This window comes from Sparus aurata, chromosome 21 (assembly GCF_900880675.1).
Source record: "Sparus aurata chromosome 21, fSpaAur1.1, whole genome shotgun sequence".
NCBI classification, from domain to species: Eukaryota; Metazoa; Chordata; class Actinopteri; order Spariformes; family Sparidae; genus Sparus; species Sparus aurata.
In genome coordinates this window covers 978,616-1,000,903 of record NC_044207.1, presented here as the reverse complement: position 1 = coordinate 1,000,903, position 22,288 = coordinate 978,616, and the positions used below count along the sequence as shown (strand labels likewise).

Below are 22,288 nucleotides of genomic sequence, written 5' to 3'. Positions count from 1 at the left end.
TTTACATCATCAGCAGGAGGAGAGGATGACTGAGTTTACTTTACACTGTAGACTGGCTTGGACTGGTGACTTGCATTTGTACACTCAGTAATCTGAAGGTGTGCTGGTTTTTTTAATCCTGCAGGGAGGACATACAATCTTCCACCTGCATCCCTTAACACACCATCATAAAGTCATTTAGTTTACCAGCATAGCAAACTGTCTATGAAACCAGTATAAGATATAATGCAACACACAATAACAAACTATATACCTCCTCCGCAGGAGCCTCCTCCTCCAACACCTCTGGATCCTCCTCCATCACCTGAAAGGAATTCATCATCTGAATGTCATCAACAGGTTCTTGTTAAATATTAAGCTTCCTGTCTACATTTGATTTTGAGATAGAAAGAGCCTCCAAAAGTGGCTAGTGGCGTTCAGAGCCGGTTCCACTGATGGTTTCACTATGGACTGTACCAACCTCAGGAATCTCCTCAGGCTCTGGTTCAGGCTCAGGTTCAGGCTCAGCCTCAGGTTCAGGCTCTGGAGGGAGAAGCAGAGACTGTTGTACAGATTTTTACAGTTCACACCAAGCTTTGCACTGGGGCGAGTCAGGTCAGTGTCATATAGGAAAAATGCTCTCATTCTGTGTTTCATATCTTCAACTCTTCGTTCTAAATGGCCTACTGCCAACTACCACACCTACACCTCCACCATCGGCACTTTTAGTGTTCAATCAAAGATGTCAGGACAGAAAAAGACAGCATTCCGTGCATAAAATATCACCACTGCACTCTGAATATCAACATGTTAGCATGTACATTCAGCCCAGTAAAACTACAACATGTGACTGAGGTCAATTTACATATCTAGCATAGTTAGATGACACAGGTTCATCACATTTAACAAGTGGGTCTCAAACGCTGACAGCGATCACCTTCTAGCTATACTGTAAGGTTCCGATGCCATCAGAGTTCATCCACCTACTAATAAGTTTGTGACAACACTGCTGTTACCCAGAACACAAGAAAAGATGCTCATTATTTGTAGAGCGCTGTACTGCTGAAGCACACTATTTAGAGGAAATGCAATGTGGTCAGTTAGCTATCGATATCAAAAATGTGTCTATAGAGCAAAACAATGGCTGCTTTTGTCATGTCAATCTCAACAATGTTAACAGCAGATCCATTTTTTAATAAGTAGTTTTAGTCATTCTGTTTGAGCACTGGAACAAGAAGGAGCTGTTTGATGACCAGCTGCAGGTGACAAGCTGCAACTCCAACTTCTCAATAAAGCAACCAACTCCTTGCTCATTAATGATATCAGGATCCCTGTTAGCACAGTCTTTACATTTACAAACAAAAAAGCAAAAATTAGATTTCCAATGTAGTGTCCAAGTCTGATTACGTATTGACTAAAAACAGTAAAATGACAGAATAGGCAGCGGACAAGCAATGTAATCGTGTACACCCGGCCACCATGTAACACCTGGAACACTGATGACTGTGGCAGGCCTACACATACCTGGTGGTGGTTCAGAGGTGTCCTCTGCTACAGCAGCTTCAATCACATCTTCAACTGGCACAGGTTCAGGCTCAACAGCTGAGGAGAGATGGTTGGAAAAATAATGATTTGTACAGGGGTGTTTGACTTTGAGGGCTCATCTGTATGTCACATGTCTCACCAAGCGGCAGTGCTGGATACAAAAACTAAACCCAATCAAAATGACAGACACCTTTTCCTGCAGATGCCTGTTAGGGTCCAAAATGAACACACTCTAAGCTAGATTTTTTCCAGCATAGACACCTTTATTAAGCAGTAGACAGATAGGAAATATGGGAGAGAGAGGGGGATGTGACATGCAGCAAAGAATCGAACCGGGGTCAGCTGCGTATGTGGCATGCGCTCTAACCACTCAACCACCTGCGCGCCCAAGCTAGATTTCTTATTTGTCGAGTAATTCTCTCAAGGCTTTCTGCCACTCTGTGAGATAAAAGTTTGTACCAAGACAGTCATGAGACTAAAAACTATGCTTAGAGCCTTTGGGTGTCATTTATGAGCATGCTGCTTTTGTCCACTTGCTGTCTGTGTTAAGAGACGCACACACAAGATAAAAGCGTGCATTTACATTGATGCACCTTGTTAACTTAAATCTATACTTGTATGGTGACAAAGCCTGCAAGTTGAGCCACCCCTTGTTGCTGGGAAACAGTAAAAAAAAGAAAAACATTGATCATGTGACCACATATTTAGGAGGAAGGCATCATTTCATGGAGTCTGCAAAGGTAAGAACCACATGGGTAAAGTGGTTAGACATTCATTTCCAAAAAAAACATTTTTCACTCTTGAAAGTGAATGTATCATAAGTTTCATGAGAATTGAGTTTAGACCAAAATAGATAATTTTAAATTCGTTTTATACATCAACTGTGGTATCTATGAGCTACAACATGAGGTCATAAACCTAGCATAAAAGTGCACCATTTTAGCTGTGGGGACTGATGAAGTCAAAATGGTAGCTCTGGGGTAAGTTGAGCCACCCAGCAGAGGTGGGAGATGGATGAATCAAGGATGGATTATGGGTCAACTTACCCCATACACGGGGTAAGTTGTGCCACAAGACCACTTTTTTTGGACATGCTACATTATTGAAACATTTATGTTTACACTCATTCTGTTTGTTTGAAGGGATGCACAACATCCTGAAATATATACAGATATATTAGTTACTGACAAAAAACTATGATTGCCTTGATGTAGTGATCCTAAATATGAAAAATGGCTCATCTTAACCCAGTCTCCCCTATTGTTATTTCTCCTTGTTGAAATACACAGGCATACTTCTGTTATGACTGTCTTCTTTTCTCACTACAGCAAATTTAATAATAGATGCTACAACTATATCAAAAGTCCATAGGCAGATTTAACCACAGATCTCTGAAATCATCCAATTAAATTCTTAGTGCAACATTAATATTTTTACTAATCCACCAGGTTAGAGGGTACCTCAGAATCTCTTTCATATCCAAACAAAATGAGGAAGGAACTGATTCCATTTAATCAGGATACTGTCATGTTTTGAGTACTTTTAGTATTTCTTACTTTAGAGTAAATACAATAATGCACTCAAATGAAGGACCTAAGCATGGTTAAGAAAACAAAAGACAGACTGATGTAATGCAGCGACTGGGTTTGGCTGGAGGCTGGACTGCAGAGCCTCATTAATTGTTTGACAACTCTGATGAATGAGTGGACTGGTCACTGAAGGTTAAGTGCAGTTGAACCAAGAGCAGACTGTTTAGGACTCAGCAGTGCACCCGGCTGACAGAATAATGGTCAGACAGGTCTGCACACCCACTGCGCTGCCAAGCTGTGTAGCATTGTGTAACATTGTGTAGCACTGTTTGTGCACTACACATTGTGAACTAAAATGAATAGCTCCATTTATTCACTGTTGGTCTCTTGCGTTTGGCTGATTTTGTTCTTTTTTCTAGTCGAGCGTGCACTTACTCCCTCACTGGCGGAGACGGAAACATATTCCAGCATTTTCGTGTTTATGTTCATAATGTACATGTCCATGTTACAGCCTGTCATGAGCCATGAGCCTTACAATAGCCTGTTAAGCCTGTTAAGTGCACACTCGATGGATATGCTAGTTTGGTCTAGCTCCCGGAACACACGGATGTCAACAAACAGGTAAGTAGCTGCTTGCACAAACACACTGTTTTAACTACTTTTTTATTCAGTTTGAGTCATACACGCTACAGTGCTGTGTTGTAAGGTGTCTGCTGTTGTTGCATAACTTTCGGTGTGAGATGTGGAGCATGTTAAGACGCTTAAAACACAATATAAAGTTCTGACCCCATGCTGTTAGCTGTCTATGCCAAGTCTCCGTTCACAGAGCTCTGTAATGGTTGGACCAAATGTGTTCGCGTCTTCGGTACTGGCAAGTCAAGGGTAGCTTGAGCAATGAAGCTGCATGTTTAAATCGACCGAAGTTCTCCTTTAAGGGTATATTTGTAAAGATCTCATAACCCACTGAGATATGTTTACAGCACACACTTCAAACAGAAGGCCCAAAGTGAGGTTTACTGAAAAATCAACAAGCTCAATGATAATGGGAAGATCTATAAACATACAACACCTCATTACCCCTGAACATGTTCCTTTGTCGACAGTGAAAGGTGTGTATAACATATGTGTTCAATGAACATGTGTGGTACCTTCTGGTGTCGGTTCAGGAGTCTCCACTGGGGCAGCGGCTTGCTCCTGACGGGCAGTGACGACAACAGCCTTCTCTTTCAGTCCTACATGAGACGATGCACAAGTTGTTGGCGGGAAACATTTGTATGTGTACAGTATAGACACAGGATGGACCAGACCCAAAGTACAAAACTGTGTGGCACATAGAACATGAATCAAGTATTTGATTCAAACCATCAGAGAAGGCATGGGATTTCTTTTGCTGACTGACCCCTTCTTTTCATGAACAACGCCGTCATACTGACGGACAGACATGTATGTGTCAAAATATATATTTTATTGGATTTAATCTAATAAGTGGAATACCATCAATGCAGTGTGCTGGACACACGGACACACAGAGAGAGAGAGAGAGACACAACCAGATGGAGCCAGAAGCTTTATTGACAAAACAAAACATTCATGACAGTGGCACAGAGAAATTAATGTTTTCAATCGAGTCAGAACTCAACATAACATTTGCCTGACAGAGACTCAGCTGGTGTCCACTCACTATGTAACAATTTGCAAAAGCTTATCTGATATATCGGTGGGCCAACACTGGCCTATCAGATATATCAGTATTGGTGTATGTTAGACAAGCTCTAAAGTAGTTTTTTTGTTCATTCTTTTTGTTTTTTTTCCAGATGACAGTGCAGAGAAAGATGCTCAGGTCATTTGTTACTATTCAGTTCCCAGTGGAGATTACGGTTTAGTTCATCAATGTCATTTTAGACACAAACTTTATTGTAACTAAAAATCTTTGTTGTAACTTTGTTACAACAGTTAACCACATTTGAGGAATTACTGCAAAAAAAAAAAAAAAAAGTGTACAATGGCCAAAATCAAAAATGTTTACACCACATGAGCCAGGCTCTAGGCCCTCGAGAGTCTCTTCTGATAGTAGCATGGACATAACATTAGCTAGCTAGCTCCAGAAAACGGCCGAAATATACACATAATATATTCAATTTACCAAACCTAGCAAGCCAATCTAACTTGAAACTGGCTCTTTAAATGTCTTAGTAAAGTGACAGTTTAGCAGCAGGAAGAGAACTTTGAAGGAGAAGATTCTGAATCAAGCTTTCAGAGGTTTTTGATAGTTGGTGCTACAGCCAAATTCTGTCAGAACCAACCTAACGTCCTAACTGGCTTCCTATGGGATAAAAACTTTCCTCTAAAACCCAATCATTTGACTTCACTTCTTGCCTCCTCTGTCACTTTTCCTTCTCTTTTCTCTGGCAGACTCTTTCCCTCTCCCCTTGTCTTCTTCCTGTGTCTTCTTTCCCTGACCCTCCACTCTTTTCTCTGACTTCTCCCCTTTCTCTCCTCCTTTCTTTGATTTTCTCTCCCCTTCCTTCTCATCTTTGTCCTCGCCCTCTTCTTTTTTCTCATCCAGTTGTTTGGACTTTTCCTTCCTCAGTTTTTCCAGCGCCTTCTCCATCTCATCTTTCTCCATCTTCTCCTCTTCCTCTTTCAGCCTAGTGGCCACTTTTTCTTTCACTCTGGCAGTGATTTCCTTCCTTCCCAGCTCCAGCTCCTTCTCCTCCTCCTCTTTTGCCAGAAGCTCTCTGACCTCAGCCAGAGCCAACTTGGCGAGCTTCTTGGCCTCCACGCGTTCATGGATGATGGCCAGCTGCTGCTTCAGAGCCTCCCGAAGCTTCAAGCCCACATCCTTGGTTGGAGGAGTTTCTAGGATGGATGAGCAGTGACACTATACCACTTGTAAAATAAATTGTTATATGACGAAACCCATGCTCCAAGTCATTTGGTTATTTGATATCACCACATATCAGGCAGGCATGTGCATGTCTGTGGATGAATCAGGACTCTCTCTACTCATGGCTCCATGCCATACTGCTCTCACTTTCTCTTCCACTCAGTGTGTCAATCATGCTGGTGAGCTAATTTTAAACTGCTGTAATCCAGCATTAAACATGTAATTTTCTTAAATATTAAGTGAAATGAATGTACTACACAGATCTAACAAGAGTTGATCACAGAATTAGGCCAAAAATCTTAAAATCACTGCAAATCAACTCTTAAAACAGGTTAATAACTCACTCATAAAATAAGCCTCAAGGGTTTGTGTCAGTTTATCAAATCAACGCACTTGGTTGAATTCACAAAGAGTTGTGGGTAGTTCAAACACAGCACGGCTTCATGCAAGGAGCTGCATGATGATACCTTTCTGTGCTTCTCTCCTGGCTGCATCTGCGGGTGTTTCATCTGATGATGTCACACACAAACAAGACAACAGTTACAACACTCAACTCTGCTTGTGTACCACTGTTCTTGTTACACACCATGAAGTGATAAGTCCATGAGGACAACTGTTCCATCACTTATTATAATAATTATAATAATAATAATAATAATAATAATAATAATAATAATAATAATAATAATAATAATAATAATGCCTTTCAGGGTACCCGAGGACACTTAACAATAACTGAGACTTAACAATTGGACAAAGAATAAATGGATAAACAAAAAATACAACAGGATAAAAAGATGTTTTACTGTCCAATATCAGCTGCACTTTATGCACAAGCCCCCATCACACAGTGCCATACTTCAAGGCCACTAGAAATACAGCCAATTGCAGCCTCAAGCAGAAACACACTGACTTCTATGAGTGGAAGTGCAGAGGCGCCGTGATTATGTCTGCAGTGGAATTGATGATCAAGAAATTAACTATTTTAAAATCATTTAAAAAATGTTTCCTATGGCTTGATACTGATCCCCCGCTGAAAGTCCAAGTTCACCACATCATGTTGTAAAAAAGCACAGCAAACTGAGAAGCCAATGCCAGCAGGTCACCTGAGCCGCGACACACCGCTCTCACTCCTACCAGATGCTACATTTTCTCTCTCTGGCTCTCTCCTCCTGAACCTAGGCACTGGGAACACACAGTAATAATACACATATAGTAAAGGCAGAGGTAACCATGAGAAAAACAGGAGTTTACCATATGGGATAATAAGAGTCCCCAGCACCTCTGTTATTAAAGTCAGTAACTCCTGTCAGAAAAGAAACAGTGCAGAGGTTTTGTACTGAACATTAGCAACTGGGTCGTCGAGAGAGATCGAGAGATCTATGCCTATGTCATACTGATCCCCAAGGAGGACCTAGGAAAGGGAATTACCTTCAAATAAGACTTAAAAAGTGAGACAAGTAAAATCACCACAGGGGATGACTGGTTTATTGAAAGAGTATCAGATTTGTAACCATATCAGGGTGCCATTTGGGATAGATATTATGTTTTAACAGCGCATTAGGTAAAACCAGATCCAGAGTGCATCTGATTCCTGTTATGATTCTATGCATCAGTCTGATGACAGAGAATCAAAGAAAGCTCTGCAGTCAGAGAGCCAGAGTAAATTCAGGGTTTTGCCAATAACAGGTTAAACAAAGTTTGGTGACAAATCCAGTATTATACAGTAGGACTGGCAAATATGTTCTTCCTGTTGGGTGCAGGAGTGACTTAGGCAGAGGGATTTTCAGGCTGAATGTACATGGCATTGTCCTCTTTGTATATTCATTCTTGTAAAAAGACACAGGAGGAAGCCATTTCTCAATCAGGAGTGGTGCATGCACTCATAACAGCCATTCCTGATCTCCCCCCCCCCCCCCCCACACACACACACACACCTACAGTTGGTTCCAGCCGTCTAATCTTGCAGCAATGATTAGTTGATTCAAGCTCAGTGAGTCAAACATACCTCTTCTCTAACGCACACATCACACCAATCTACTGCAGTGTTCTCTCTCACCTCTGACCCACGACACAAGAAAACTGGAATGGCAACAACTTGGGCAAGAGTGGATTCTACCTGTGCATAGCAATGAACCTGAACACACGTTTCAGGTTTCACAGCTGACAGTGAAGGTGTTTAATCCATTTGGAGAACGTTTAGAGGAAAATGAGGGAATGTAATGGCTTCAGAATCTGCCAACAGGATGGCAGATTGGTTGGCAGAGGAAGAATAATAGACAACCGACAAAGACAACAATATGCAGCTTGACTGCTAGAGAATGCACAAGAACCTGAACGATGACAAGCACCAATTTAGCTCAAAACATACTCATGAATTAAAAAGGTAATGCAACAAACCGTCAGTGCCGTTTACAAGAGCTCCAGCTGGTATTAACATGCAATCTGTATCCAGATACATTAGCTGCATGTTGACATCTGATCACAGAATTCACTTTTGCTGAGCGCATCAATAGGCCTCCTAAGAGGTGGATATCACTTTACCCCTTTCCCACTGGTCAAAAATCCCATTAAACCCTGCTAAGATCCGGCTTTTGTGTGCAACGGGAATGTGTAACTGTGCATTTACACCTGGGTCAACTAACTCTGAAGCAGACACAAGTTTTAAATCACCTCGGCTCGGCGATGATCCAAACAGGCCCAGGTGAACACACTAAATTAAACCTTGATTGCATACCGAGCCAGCTAACTTCTGGATTTGTTGCCCGGCTAACTTGAATGGAGATTAAGTGAACTACTGACTCTTTTAGACTTTCCAATGTTATTTGACCGAGTGGCTCAAATTATGACCATGAAGCCAGTCTTTTCGCAGCGGTTGTGACACAAGATTTATCCAATTTTTTACGGACGCTTCCTTCACAATGGGTAGTTTCCTGGTCTTTTACAACTGTAAGCGCATTTGTGATGTGAAATGTGATGCATGCAACACTTCTGGTAAAAATCACAGGCAGGCTGCCTGTGGGAAGTGGGAGCGGGGTCAACATGTGATTCTTAGCGGGGGTATCCCTATTTAAAAAAGAAAAAGAAAAAAACAACCTGTGTAGACCTGCCAATTTTGAGAGAAAGCAGTATTACACTGTAAAGGGTCAGATGTACCCTAAATCTGATTCGGAACTGCAGCTGCAGCTCAAATAATATGTAACTGGGTGCATCAATGGACATGTTTACATTTCAGTGCACAAGATCCACACATACAGTGCACATGTGGGCAGATATTTGGGCAACACAAACGTCTGTCCAAACGAAGTCTTTTGGGCACACCATTAAACTAAGTCAAACTTCTCTTATCAATACATATCACTGCATATCAATACCAATTAGAAAGACAAAACCAAGAGCCTTAACCTTGACAAAAGGCTTAAAAAGTATAAATTCATGCTTATAGTCCAGAGAGTCCAGAGTATATATGCTGAAAACTAGTTTTTATGGCATGCGGCAACAGGAATAGGGAAAGACAAAATGTCGGAGAAAGGGACAATCGGGCAGCTGTCCAAGTGCAAATCATCTCTGCATTTTGTGTTAATCAGTATTGCCAGTTTTTGCCAACAGGTTTGTGCCAAAGGTAGTGCTTGAATTAAAAAAAAAAAAAAAGGGTTAAGAGAGCTTCTGAAAGTGTTCCTGAGGACCGTAGAGGTGTATCCCAGCACTGGGACTAACATCGGAGAAAGCGCTTTCAGAAAGAATTTCACTCTCTGACTCTACAGAGAGACAAAGTTAAGTTTGTAAAGTCTGACAGTATTCGGGCATTCCAGTGTGTGAAACCTGGGATGGGCGACAACAGGTTAGACTGGTGATACTCATATCCAGAGCAGCTGCCTGGTTTAAGTGCCCAGAGTAAGCAGAGAAGATCCTGGAGGAACGGTTTTCCCACAGTTTAGCTGGGGCTGTTGAATGCTGAAAATATCTGCATTGGAAGATAGTTGTTTTGCTGTAGTTGGCCTAAGGCTATTGGTTATGGAGGCCGACTATGACGATCTTTTGCCCCTGATTTCCATCATCTTTTGCTCTTCTTCTTCTGACCCGTCCATCATCCTCATCATCTTCGTCCTCCTCCTGTGCCTCCGAGACTCCTCCTGAGGCAGTGTGCTCTTCCTCTTCTAGGGTCTCCAGGGGGTTTATCAGACCGTACAGGAAAGTGAAGAAACCGTTTAACCAATCAGAGCCGCCCTCCTCCACTTCTTCTAACCAATCCAGAACCTCGGGTTCACCCTGACCATCAGCTTCACTGGTCAGGCCTACGCAAACAAGAGGTAGGGAGGGATGGATGGATGGATGGATGGATGGATGGAGGGGCACAACAAGTGGCAGTAAGTTATGAACAGTGTGATAAAGGAAGTGGAAAAAACTAAAGAAAAGGCAGAAGGAAATAAATAGACAAAATGAAATGAGAATGAGTGATGAATGAAAGAGGGTTGAGAGCAGAGGAGGAAAGAAAGAGGGGAAAGAAACAAGGAGACAGTAAGAGAAGTTTTAAGCGTGGGTTAGGTAGCGAGGGAACTACTCAGGATTTATAATAAGCAGCTGCAGTCAGGCTGTCTACACATGATTTAGCTTTAACCATATTCATTTATTCATGATATGATCATTCAAGATCATATGAAATATCTTGCCAAGCTCTCTGTACTGACTGAGTCTAAACACTGGAGAGTTGAGCTCACTGCTCATGTGGAGACAGCCTTCCAATCACAAACAGAAAAAGAGGACAACTGAACTGTGTTTGATTACAAAAGTAAAAAATGGCATAATATGCACAAAGTTTAAATGTTTATTTTCTGCCTATGTTCACTTCAACAGGCAACACTTACAGTCATTGTCAAAAGTTTCATCCACTTGTAAAGAACATGTACATCATGTCAGTCCTCGGTTCCAGTGACTTCTACAGTGCTCATGTTTCTGTGATGAATGAGTGAACAGAAAACTACTTGTTTATTCAATTTATTATGCATCTTCTAAAAATGTCATCAAATCTGATTGATCAGATCTAACATAATTTCTCTTAGACATTTTCACCTCAGTTAGGTGCTTCAGATAGCCATCCACAAGCTTTTGGTCGTCCCCTGGCTCAATTTTTAACCACTGCTCTTTACAGAATTTGTGAAGTTAAAAAAAAAGTTTGTTTCTTCAGCACAGTCCACATGTCCTGATGGGGTTTTAGTCAGGACTTTGGGAAGGTCATTGCAAACCTCAATTTTAGTCTGATTGATCCATTCCTTTTCTGATGTGTGTTGGGATCATTGTCCTGTTGGAACACCCAACTGCACCCAAGACCCAATCTTCTGCTGATGATCTTAGGTTTTCCTGAAGAATTTGAGGATAATCCTCCTTTCATTTATTTTCAGATCCACTGACAGCAGAACAGCGCCACATCATAATACTACCAGCACCATGCTGGCACCGTGGTGTTTTTGGGATTAAAGGCCTCACCTTCTGTCCTCCAAACATATTGCTGCTCATTGTGGTCAAACAACAACCAACCAGAAGAAGAAGCTTCTTTCTAACTAGGGATGTAACGGTTACCGGTGTCACGGTAAACCATAGTAAAATTCCCGACGGTGAAGGTTACCGCTTAAGTCTTAATTACCATGGTAACCGCCGCGGTTGGTAACCACGGTGTGGAAAACTCGAGGCGCATGCGCAGCGTGCAACATGCGCTTGTTATGTAGTGAAGAAGACATAGCGGAGGGAGGACATGATAGTAGCGGCCCTCACGGCATTTTTCCGCCTAAAAGGGAACCAAATCTGAAGTCTGGGCGTATTGTGGTTGTTATTAGAATGCTCAGGACAGCTGGTCGAGGATGGCAGCCCTATCTGCAGGAGCTGCGAGAAGAAAGTTGTTGCGAGGGGCGGAAACGCATCCAATTTACTTACTTTCACTTTACGACCATCACCCGCAACTGTTCAGCGAATGCAAGGTAAGCTAACCTTAAGCTCGGGTGCATGATGTATGTGCATGTCGAGTTTTCTTGTCCAATTTGCTGTTGTCACTAATGTAAACTGACCAGATAGTGGTATAACGGAACGAAGTTGATCCGTGATTTGGCACGTTATCTGAACTGCTTATTAACTGCTTATCACTTTTTAAAGTCGACCTAATAATTCCCCAAATATTGATGCAGAGCTGCAGTGAGGAGGAGTTGACACAAACACATACTGGGTGGACTGAGTTAGTGAACACAAACTGACTGAGATGACTGACTTTCATGTCAGCTCCGTTTACCGGAGCAGCATCTACCTGTGGCTCAACAACCATCTGACCAATCAGATTGACCGAGTCCACTGACAACAGACGAGCAGGCAGACAGAGAGACAGACAGCCAATATATAAGTAATATCAGAAATATATAACACTTGTGGATTATTTGTAGAATAGACTGTATATAAAGAATAATATAAAATGGTGAATATAACAAGTGTCTAGATAGAAATAAGAGCCAAAATAGAGTTTACAATAATCCTTTTTGTTTTGATCTAAAAAAATCATCCAACCTGTTCCTCACAAAAGTGATGTGATCTAAATTGTGGGTTATGTGATCTGTTGGTTGCACCCTTAGTATTAAGTAACAATGACAGTAATAATGAATAATGACTAGGGCTGCAGCTATTGATTCTTTTTGTAATGATTAATCTAGCACTTTATCGATCGATTAATCGGATAAAAAAAATTGTTTTGCGTTTTTAAACAACCAAAACAAATAATGCATAACGAAAATGATGTGGCTGTAAAAATGATCAAGCATTTCTCAAAAAAACAGAGGTATTCATCCCAACTCCAACTTTTGGCTCCAAAACTAAGCCCATTTATTAAATGCAAGTGCCAATAATTAAACAACAATACAGTTAAATCTACTTACTGTAAAACATGTATAACTTGTAAAACTGTGAATACAAACTTAAATAGTAAAGGCCATTTGGCCTTGGTTTTGTTTTCTTAATACAACATTACAAAAAAAGGATTGCACCTTCTGCAAATTACCCACCTGAGAACAAAGAATGAATATACAATATCAAGCCAAACAGGTACACAATGTGTACAATTTATGAAAAAATAAATGTAAATAAAACAATTATAAATAAAGAAAAAAATAAATTATAAATAAATCCAGTCCCCAAATCCATGATAACCACAATAATCCGCCAATCACAAGGAGGCAAATACACTGTGTGCGAAGGCCAGGGTCCTACCTACTACACATTATACGTGTCTTCGTGGAACCTAAACTTATCCTGAACTGTCAGGAATCATTTCAAAGTGACACAGACACATTGGAATAGCCGGTGGAGGCAGTATAATGCACTCAGAGTTCATAATCACAAAACAGCCAATGTAGCACGTAATTCATGATCATGTCTGTATTAAGTAATGTTTATTTTTGCTTTCAATATGCATGATTTAAGGAGAGAAATTGCGATTTCCGGGTGATGACTCCTTTAAAAAAATACCACGGTATACCAATAACCGTGATAATTTTGGTCACTATTACCGCGGTGTGAAATTTTCATACCGTTACATCCCCATTTCTAACACAGCAGCTTCTCAGCTCATGTTGATGTGAAACACACTTGACTGGACACTGACACCTGTCTTCCAGCAGCTTCTCATTCATTGCACTTTTTTTGGTTTTTGGTTGACCCTTGTCATCCTGACCAGTTTTCTCTCAGCAGCAGGTGATATTTTGTTTTCTGATCATGGCAGTGACACAACTGTGCCATGCACTTTATACTTACAGACAGCTGACCCAAACAGGTCCTATTAAAATGGGCCCAAAAAAATCAGCAGCTGGTATCAATCAGATTCACTCAGAGCAACATAAGAAGCCATGCTACAAAGAACATTTGACTCACAACTTTCTGTAATCACCCAGGCCTGCCAACCTTGAAGAAAATGTATAAGTACAACCCGCTCTAGTGTTAAAGACACTGGACGAGAGCTTTATGCACGCAACTCTCTTTACTTTCGATCAAAACGAAACTTAACTATTTCAGACACACACCGCGCTGATTCGCTAGCACACCGCCAATCAGAGTATCCAATGGCTCAGACGTCCGACAGCCCAACTCCTCACCCCTAATTTCCACTGGATACGCCTCCGCTGTGTTGCGTCTCCGCCACGCCAGCGGAGCAAATACGTTTCACTTTAGTCAATGTGTCAATCCCCACCAGGTCCGCTGCGCTGCGTACAGCACACAAATCTCAAAAAAGAGACAAAGACAAGCTCTTCTGCTAATCCTTTGTCGGGAACACTTCGCGTTTTTGTTTTTAATAACACAGACCTATAACTGCGGTCGTGAGTGATCATGTGATTATCGCGGGAACTCCTCTGCCTCGTGAGCCAGCTGTCAGTACTGTACTGCGCCGCAGAGGACTCAAACCGCAACCGATGGGGATTGCCGGAGGGCGGACAGCGGAGCAAAACCGGATCGGAGCTGCAACGCAGCGGACACGTATCCAGTGGAAATTAGGGGTCAGACTTCGCATGTTGAAGTGGATAAGACAACGTCCGAGCGGCTCCGATAGCTTCCGACACAGCTGAACACACCAAACATATTTGTTCCCGACCTCGTCCGAGTCTCTCAAAACGCTTCCGACGTCCGATGGTTGGGCCGGTGTGTCCCTGCCTTAATAGGAAGGGGAATGCGCTAATAGGCCTAAGTACTTCTGTGTTAAAGATGTGAGTCAGACCAGACACATTCTTCTGATTGCTGAAGGGAAATGAAGTAGCCCAAGTAATAATTTACTCTCAAAGCACCGACTTTAAAAAGGGCTAAAGCAACTACTACAAAAGCACAAGATTTAAGACTGGCAGAGACACAATTATAGGCTAATAAATAACATGGATCATAGGCTTTTAAAAGGGTGTTATTGTATTAAATGCCTATTGTGTCAGTTGCCATTACATTGGACTAGCCAATAGGCCTATGCTATGCATCATTAGCTTGAGCTACAATAGCTTGTCACAGCTGGACTCCCTGTTATGATGCCATGGTCATTTTTAATGTTCATAAATTCAATTAGGATAAAAAATAAATAAATAAATAGCCCAAATGTAACCTAAATCCTGTTTTGTAATTACTCCCCCCAGGGTGCATTTGGCTGGGAGGGGCAGGTGGGCGAGGGTGTTAAAATGCAGCGCTCTGATTGGCCAAAAGCTTACACGCAGATTGTTGTGGCTCAGTGGCAGAATCAACTTCATAGATCTGAACTTGCATAGAAACTGAAACGGGGGAACTGCGAGATGCAGCAAAATGTGTACCTGGCGAGCAGCAATGCATACAAGCGTACTCAAGGGTCAAAATGTGTACCGAGTACGAAAAATGCGTACTAGTTGGCAGGTCTGAATCACCAGAAGTGATTCAAGTTACTGTATATACATTTTTGGTCAGGCAGATTTGGTCATATTTTCAGAAAACTTGCAATAAATTCATTATGAAACTAAACCCGTTTTTTTTGGTCATTCCATCACAGAAAAATGAGAGCTGTTGATATCATCGCACTCAAGATTGCCATTATTTACACATGTTCTTTATAAGTAGATGTACATTTTTCACCACGTGAGTAACGTTGTGCAATTGTTGTCTGCATTTCAGTTGCCATTTATTGCTGAATACATTTATTACATGAACTAAGAGGCATGAAGATATCAATGAACCAAAAGAAAAGAGAGATATTAACTTTTTTATCAATCTTACAGTAGGCCAAGCATGCAGAGACAATATCAAATACACCTAAACTGCACAGCTGGGCAATACAAATCGATATTATATAATTACCCTCATATGAGACTATATATAGCCTTTGGATATGGTTACATGGTGATGTCATAAGTGTTGTCGTCTCCTGATTTTAAAGGCTAATTTCAGTAAATGGATATTTTAAGTGGCTCGATCTCACACTGGTCTTTACCCACTCAGTCATTCAATCCAAAATACTGATGATTACTGATCGAACATCTTAATGTGTTCATACTTAATTACTTATTCTATCTATCCATCTATCTATCCATCTATCCATCTACATGATTGATACAGTATCTGGTCAAAAATATTATATTTGGTATCCCAGTCTGAACATTCATGAAGTGCTTTAGAGGAGATTTCAAAAATATCCAGATAAATATTGTGCATCACGACACCATTCCAGACATCTCCCAGTCCTACTACACATCTGAAAATAAAAACTGCTGATAAGTAGATTAATGTGGAAGGAATACAAGCAAGCATTTGTCAGCACACAGAAAGCCAGTGGGACAAGTTCATTTTTATCCTTCTGATGCTTCAGTTTCAAAAGTTTCATGGCCAGCTAGAGGTTTGAAAATCTCGATTATAAGCTGCATCGTGATTCAGATATGAAAGATTCTGCATCGATGCAGAGACGGAGCATAATCAAGAGTCTGCAGCTTATGTTGATTACTGGTTGTCTGGCCCCAGCTGGAAAATAAAGTTACGATGCAAAATTGCTCCCATGCTTTGAATTGCGGGTGGACATTAGGCTAAAGTAACTTATGTAGGAGGTATGTTGGAGGGAGGCAGAAATCATCTGAAAGTAATAAAAAAAAGCTCACTTTGTATTTTCTAAACAGACATCTCGGTTCACATTTCAGATTTTATGAACTTGGTGGAAAGCACAAACTGTATGATACCCATGCTGAGCGGGACTTCTGCCTCACAACAATCACTAATCACGTCAGCCATTTTCACCTGAAGCCAACGTCTGCAGCCATAAATAATAACTATTACAGCAGCCCAGTTGATCAGCCAAGATCTGAGGAGAAACTGTCAACTCTGCTGTCCAACTCTGAGAGGTGAGCAGCAGAGTCAATAGATGCCTCATCTGAAAACTGCCATGAGAATCGGTATAACTGTAGATAACAAACGTGAAAGGCACTGCAGATGGATACATAGTGTTTTGTAATGTTAATGTATTATAAAGATGCAGCTTTTATTTTGTACACTGCTGTAGTCTGATTATTTGAAGGACTTTCTGAATAAATGGGGACTTTAAATGATGAAAAAGCCGCCATTCGCAGTAATAAAGATCATTAAAGGGATATTCTGGTGTAAATTTAATCTATGGTCTAACACACTGTGACGAGTCGATTACCGAGGTGGTAATCGGCTCGTCAGGGTTTCCCCACAACGAGCAAGCTGCTGCAGGAGAGTGGTGAGTTGTGTTGGCTTTTCAATAGAAATCCGGCAAAGCTAGCAGTTTGATGCCTCGAACTATGTGCTGGGACCCGATTTGTACTGTTGCTGAAGTTTGGTGCTGTTCTGAGCATTATTTGTGGCTATGAATGGCTTACACCATGGATTAAATTAATGTCGGAATATCCCTTTAAAGTCTGTGTAAAGCAAATTCAGCCATTTTCTTCTAAACACATTAAAAAGGTCATAAATGTATTTCCTTAAAACATGTAAAAAGCCATTAAACCATTTAGAATTTAATTTTGGAGCTAGGCTCACAAACTGTGTTTCAAAATTTCTGTGTTCAGGATTTAACGGGAGGGTCAGAAATCATGGCCGCGTTATAAACCCAGCCCTGCTGCGGAAGTGCTATAAATACATTCAGCGCATTAGCTTCGGTGGTTTTTCAGCTTGCTCTAGAGTCTTGTTTGCAGCTAGCTAACCAGTCAACCAGTCAGCTAAACAGTCATGTCTCCTCTACGTCGCTCATGCATCTTTCCTGGATGCCACAGTGTGCAGGGTAACGGCGCTGTTAGCTTATTTAAGTTAAGTAAGTAGAGTTTAAATTATCTGCCTGAGCCCGACCCTGATCTGACCGGGACCGCGGGTCGGGTCGGGCCGTTATTTCCCGTCAATATCCTCGGGCCGGGTCGCGCCGGCCCTTGATCAAGCATTTGTGTATGTGTGTTTTTAATAACTCAAAATAATCAGTGCTATTACATGCACAGCTTAGTCAGATTACAGCCATAGTTCGACTATGCTGCTCAGTCGGACAACTGCAATTATCCGAGTATACATGCCAGAGAGAAAATCGAATTACTGGCCGAAAGCATGTCATACCCCGGTACGCTAGGTGGCGCTGTACCCATTTCAACTAGTGTTAACGGCGCACCTCCGGCTGACCTCTTTACGTCACCAGCTGCCTCGGCATTCAAGAAAGATGGCGTACGAAGAGCGAGACGAAGCTACATCTTTGTACACTTCGTATATGGTGTACATGATAATTACACAGACTAGGGGCACTCTGGCGCTCTTTCTTGAGGTGATTTCGGAGGAAAGCCGCCGCCGCCCGTCTACTTCCGGCTCACGGCCCCGGAGAAAAATCTCGCGCCTGCGCAGAACGCAAAATCCGATCCGATCCGCTGGAAACGTATACATGCAGGAGTAATGCGACTTTCAATCGAATAATCTACGTAGTGTAATTCGACTATGAGAAATCCGATCCGGTCCGATTTGAGTCAGACAAAGGTGCATACATGCATCTTAAAAATCCGTTCATAGTCAGACTAACGCAGTAATTCGGTTTTCTTGAGTGTCATGTAAACGCACTGAATGACTATTTCCAGCTACAAAAGGCCATCTCTCTCCTCCCTCCATGTTGTTTGTGCCACTGCGTGGTTTTACACGTGAGTGAGTGTCCTCGTGCTGAAAACGTGACTTCTCGCGCACGTGACGTCACTCCCCGAGACGCAAGAAGAAAGCAAAAATATATATTTTTACTGAGGAAAATGACAAAAATAATAGTAACGCAAAGTAACTTTAATATGATTTGTGGTTTGGAATTATTACCGCGTTAGATTACTCCTCACTGAAATAAGTGGTCAGATTAGAGTAACGCCTTGCCAGCATCACTGCAAGGGCTCGGGTAGGGTCAGGCTTGATTTTTTTGGGCCGTATCTAAGCTCTAAGTGCAAGTGTGTGCTTATGTATTTATAAATATTGTACATTTGGGCAATTAAATGCATTTTGCTGAAGGTGCAAATCCTGAAAGTGATTTTACATCGTGCATCCTGTCATGCCCATATAATGTTAGCAAATGTTATTGCATTTAATCATGACATGATTTGGCCTCATTCCCTGAGCAGAGTCCATCTGACAGCACAATGATAATCCACAGGTAATATTTTATGTGCACCAATATAGCTATGACAAGGAATTATATGTAGACTGGGGTTTTACGTTTGTGTGTAATGTAAAACATGGACTGTGAGGAACGAGGCTGAGCACCATCAGTGTCTGACTCAGAGTCAGTTTCTGGCTCTGATGGTTCAAACAGGTCGGGCTGGGTCCTCGGATGATGCTGCTAGCTTCCATTGTTACTGTAGGTTACGTCCTTGTACAGTAAACGGAGGAGGCTCCCCTCCCTGCGTGGGCGTGGTTGCAGCGCCTCTAACTGACACGCCCCCAGCGTTTCACAGCAGAGAGAAGTGCTTGTTTTATTTCATGATTTTGAGACCTAATTTTATATACTTGGCAATTTTTTTAATCTTTCAAATTTGGCTCAGTGGTCAATGACACATGTTTCTGTGGTGTGGCAAACTCATAACACAAATTTATTTCTGCTTTACACGGACTTTAAGGATGCCATACACAGATGCATCAAGAATAGTTTTGCATTCAAATCACTGACAGCTGAATTGTAATCTAATCGTGAGGTCAGTGGAGATTCACACCTCTATCGCCAACCATTAGGGAGTGTGCTGATAATGTTTTAATTGTACATTATCTTGCACTGGGCATCTACATTTTTGATTGGCCTCTACAGTGCTTTTTTAATACAGACAGAAGATTTCTACATGTCTTGTTTTATGCGAGCCAATTAAAAAGAGATGGAATCAAACAAAAAAGATACAAGAGTGTGAAAAAGAAGAGGACATACATGTGGAGATAACGATGGGATGAATGGAGGGCAATGGAAGTACAGTGTATGCATAGAAGCATGCCCTATAAACGCCAGGAAAGTTAACACTTTATTAAGGCCAATTTGAGAAGGGATCGATACAATCCATCATCCATGTCTCTGAAAGTAGGAGAGGAAAGCTGAAGGATGAATTCTGGTGACAAACCTTACTGCCCAGAGCTTTATCTAAATAATGGCTAGAACAGAGCAAACAGCTGCCATGCAAGACTACTTCAGGATGGGACAGTCTGAGCCAAGATTTCTGTATACCAGTTAAGTGAAGATTTTAACCACTGCAAAAAAGCATCGCTTTCTGCTGAATCACAAATACTATGAATATGCCAAAAGATTGAGACCGTCTGTGTTTGATCCTCATTAAATTATGTGAATGAAGACAAACTTGAACCTGCAATTCTTGCGGCACAAACGCACAGAATCATAACAGGATGCATTTGAACACATCAGAAAACCAGGAGTTCCAGCTGATGTGTAAGGTAACAATGAGTTGGGTGGCGCTTCGTTATTAATCTTACATTTTCAACATGGCAACCGGATCACAACCATTCTTATATAACAAGTAACAGCACACAAAAATGATGCATCTGAAACGTTTGGGGTGAGAAATGGGCTGAGCATTAACAGAATCTTTACTGATATTTGATCAGCACTTCTAGTTTGGTAGGATTTTGGTACAATAAAGCAGAGGAAGAGCCATGATAATGCAAATTTGCCATACTGTATATGCACATATCAATAGAAATGAACAGGACCCATCGGCTTGACATCCATCAATGGATCCAGTGCATCTGCAGCACCATGCGTCTCTGACTTCAGAGCAATTTCCCTGGGCACAACATTTCAGCTTCATGAAGATTATGTTCGTCATCTCAAGCTTTCATGCTTCATGCCGTTTTAAATTCAGCAATTTGCATACAAACCGTGTACACATTAAGTATGTTCCATTAAGGTGCCATCCAAAACCTTAAGTCGGGAGGGGAGCTCTAGAAGCTTTTGGATCCTAGAACCAATTCAAACTATGACACTCTTTTAATGTAACAAGTTTGCATAAAAAAAAAAAAACCCTCACAGACGTACTGAGGTAGTAAATGTGGAAGATATTCTGCTCTTTTTGTTGATGAGATTGTCTCTATGGTAACAGTCAGCTGTACAATTGTCAGTCGTCCAAAAGAAACCCAAATTGCCATTTAATGTAATTAACAAACACAAGAAATACTTCATCAGTGGCCTGCAGAAAAGTTTAAACTCTGTTTTGACTGTTGAAGCCATAACGCCTCTCAATAGTTATGTAGAGGTGATGTTTACATGTTTGTCAATGCAGTGTTTCCCACACATTCATTTGTTTGTGGCGGTCTGCCACAACATCAACATTGGCCGCCACATATTGAGTCTCACTCAAGACAGCACCGGTCAGTGAAGAGCATGTTATGTAATCTGATACAGTGGATGGCGGTGTGGTTTACATACCACCGGTGAAACCACCGAAGAAGAGGAGAAGGACTATTTAATGCAGTTGGCTTGGTCGCAACTTCCTCTGCAAAGAAGACGCCTGGCCTCATCGTCGAGACCAGGCCCCCACAAAGAGCACCAGACCTTGAAGACAGTTTTTGTCGTGGCCAAGCCATGTAATTACATCGTCATGTGATGCACTGGGGACTTTTTCCCTAAAGCTAACATTGTGAAAGATGCGTCTGTAAAACGGTCTTAAAAACAACACCGCTAAATTACTCATTTTACTGTTGGACTTTGGGCAATTCGGTCCAATTCGGAGTTTAGAGGAGCCGCCCGATAACATTTTTTTATCCTAATACAAGTTAGCTCAGCGCTAAACCAGAAGTTGGCCGACTCTGTCGTCAGAAGTGCTCTCTGGCCCCTCAGCTGGACAGTCACTGCCACAAATAAAGTCTGATTTTATGGGAAACACTGTGAATGTAAACAAATGGATTGCCTGTGTTTACTTTCTGCAAGACACTGATAGAAAGCACCAACATCAGAAGTAAATTACAGATAAATCAACTTGCCTAGCAGAACTTTAGCATCCTCGACATCAAAATCACCATCGCCATCTGTGTCGTATGCCACCAGTTTACCTACAGCAGCAACAAACACACAGAGACTTACTATTTCTCGGCAAACACATTGATCTCTGGACATTTACATGCAGACAAAGAATTATAACAAGCTTGCAGGAGATTGGCCGCATCATTCCCTCTGCTAAAAAGCAGAACGAGGTCCTTTAAATGTGAGGGGATATGGGACACTGAGACCAGGTGGGTAAAACGGGAAGGAACAGGAAGGAAGATTCAGAGACTCGTTAACTACAATGTCCATCACTGAACAAAAACCAGAAGAATATGGAGCCAGAACATTCTCATAATGGATAAATGCACAAAAAAGGACTCAGATATGTAT

General features: G+C 41.5%; 1 protein-coding gene across 1 annotated transcript in view; it reads right to left on the bottom strand.

The window, feature by feature from the left end:
- Positions 1 to 22,288, bottom strand: part of asph (aspartate beta-hydroxylase) — a 34,490-nt gene that overhangs the window by 6,791 nt on the left and 5,411 nt on the right. The window contains exons 4-8 of the mRNA XM_030402233.1: positions 21,898 to 21,966; positions 4,202 to 4,285; positions 1,504 to 1,581; positions 461 to 522; positions 254 to 304 (exon numbers count right to left, since the gene is read on the bottom strand). Of these exons, the coding sequence (XP_030258093.1) occupies positions 254 to 304; positions 461 to 522; positions 1,504 to 1,581; positions 4,202 to 4,285; positions 21,898 to 21,966 (344 nt within the window). The remainder of the gene's footprint in view (positions 1 to 253; positions 305 to 460; positions 523 to 1,503; positions 1,582 to 4,201; positions 4,286 to 21,897; positions 21,967 to 22,288) is intronic.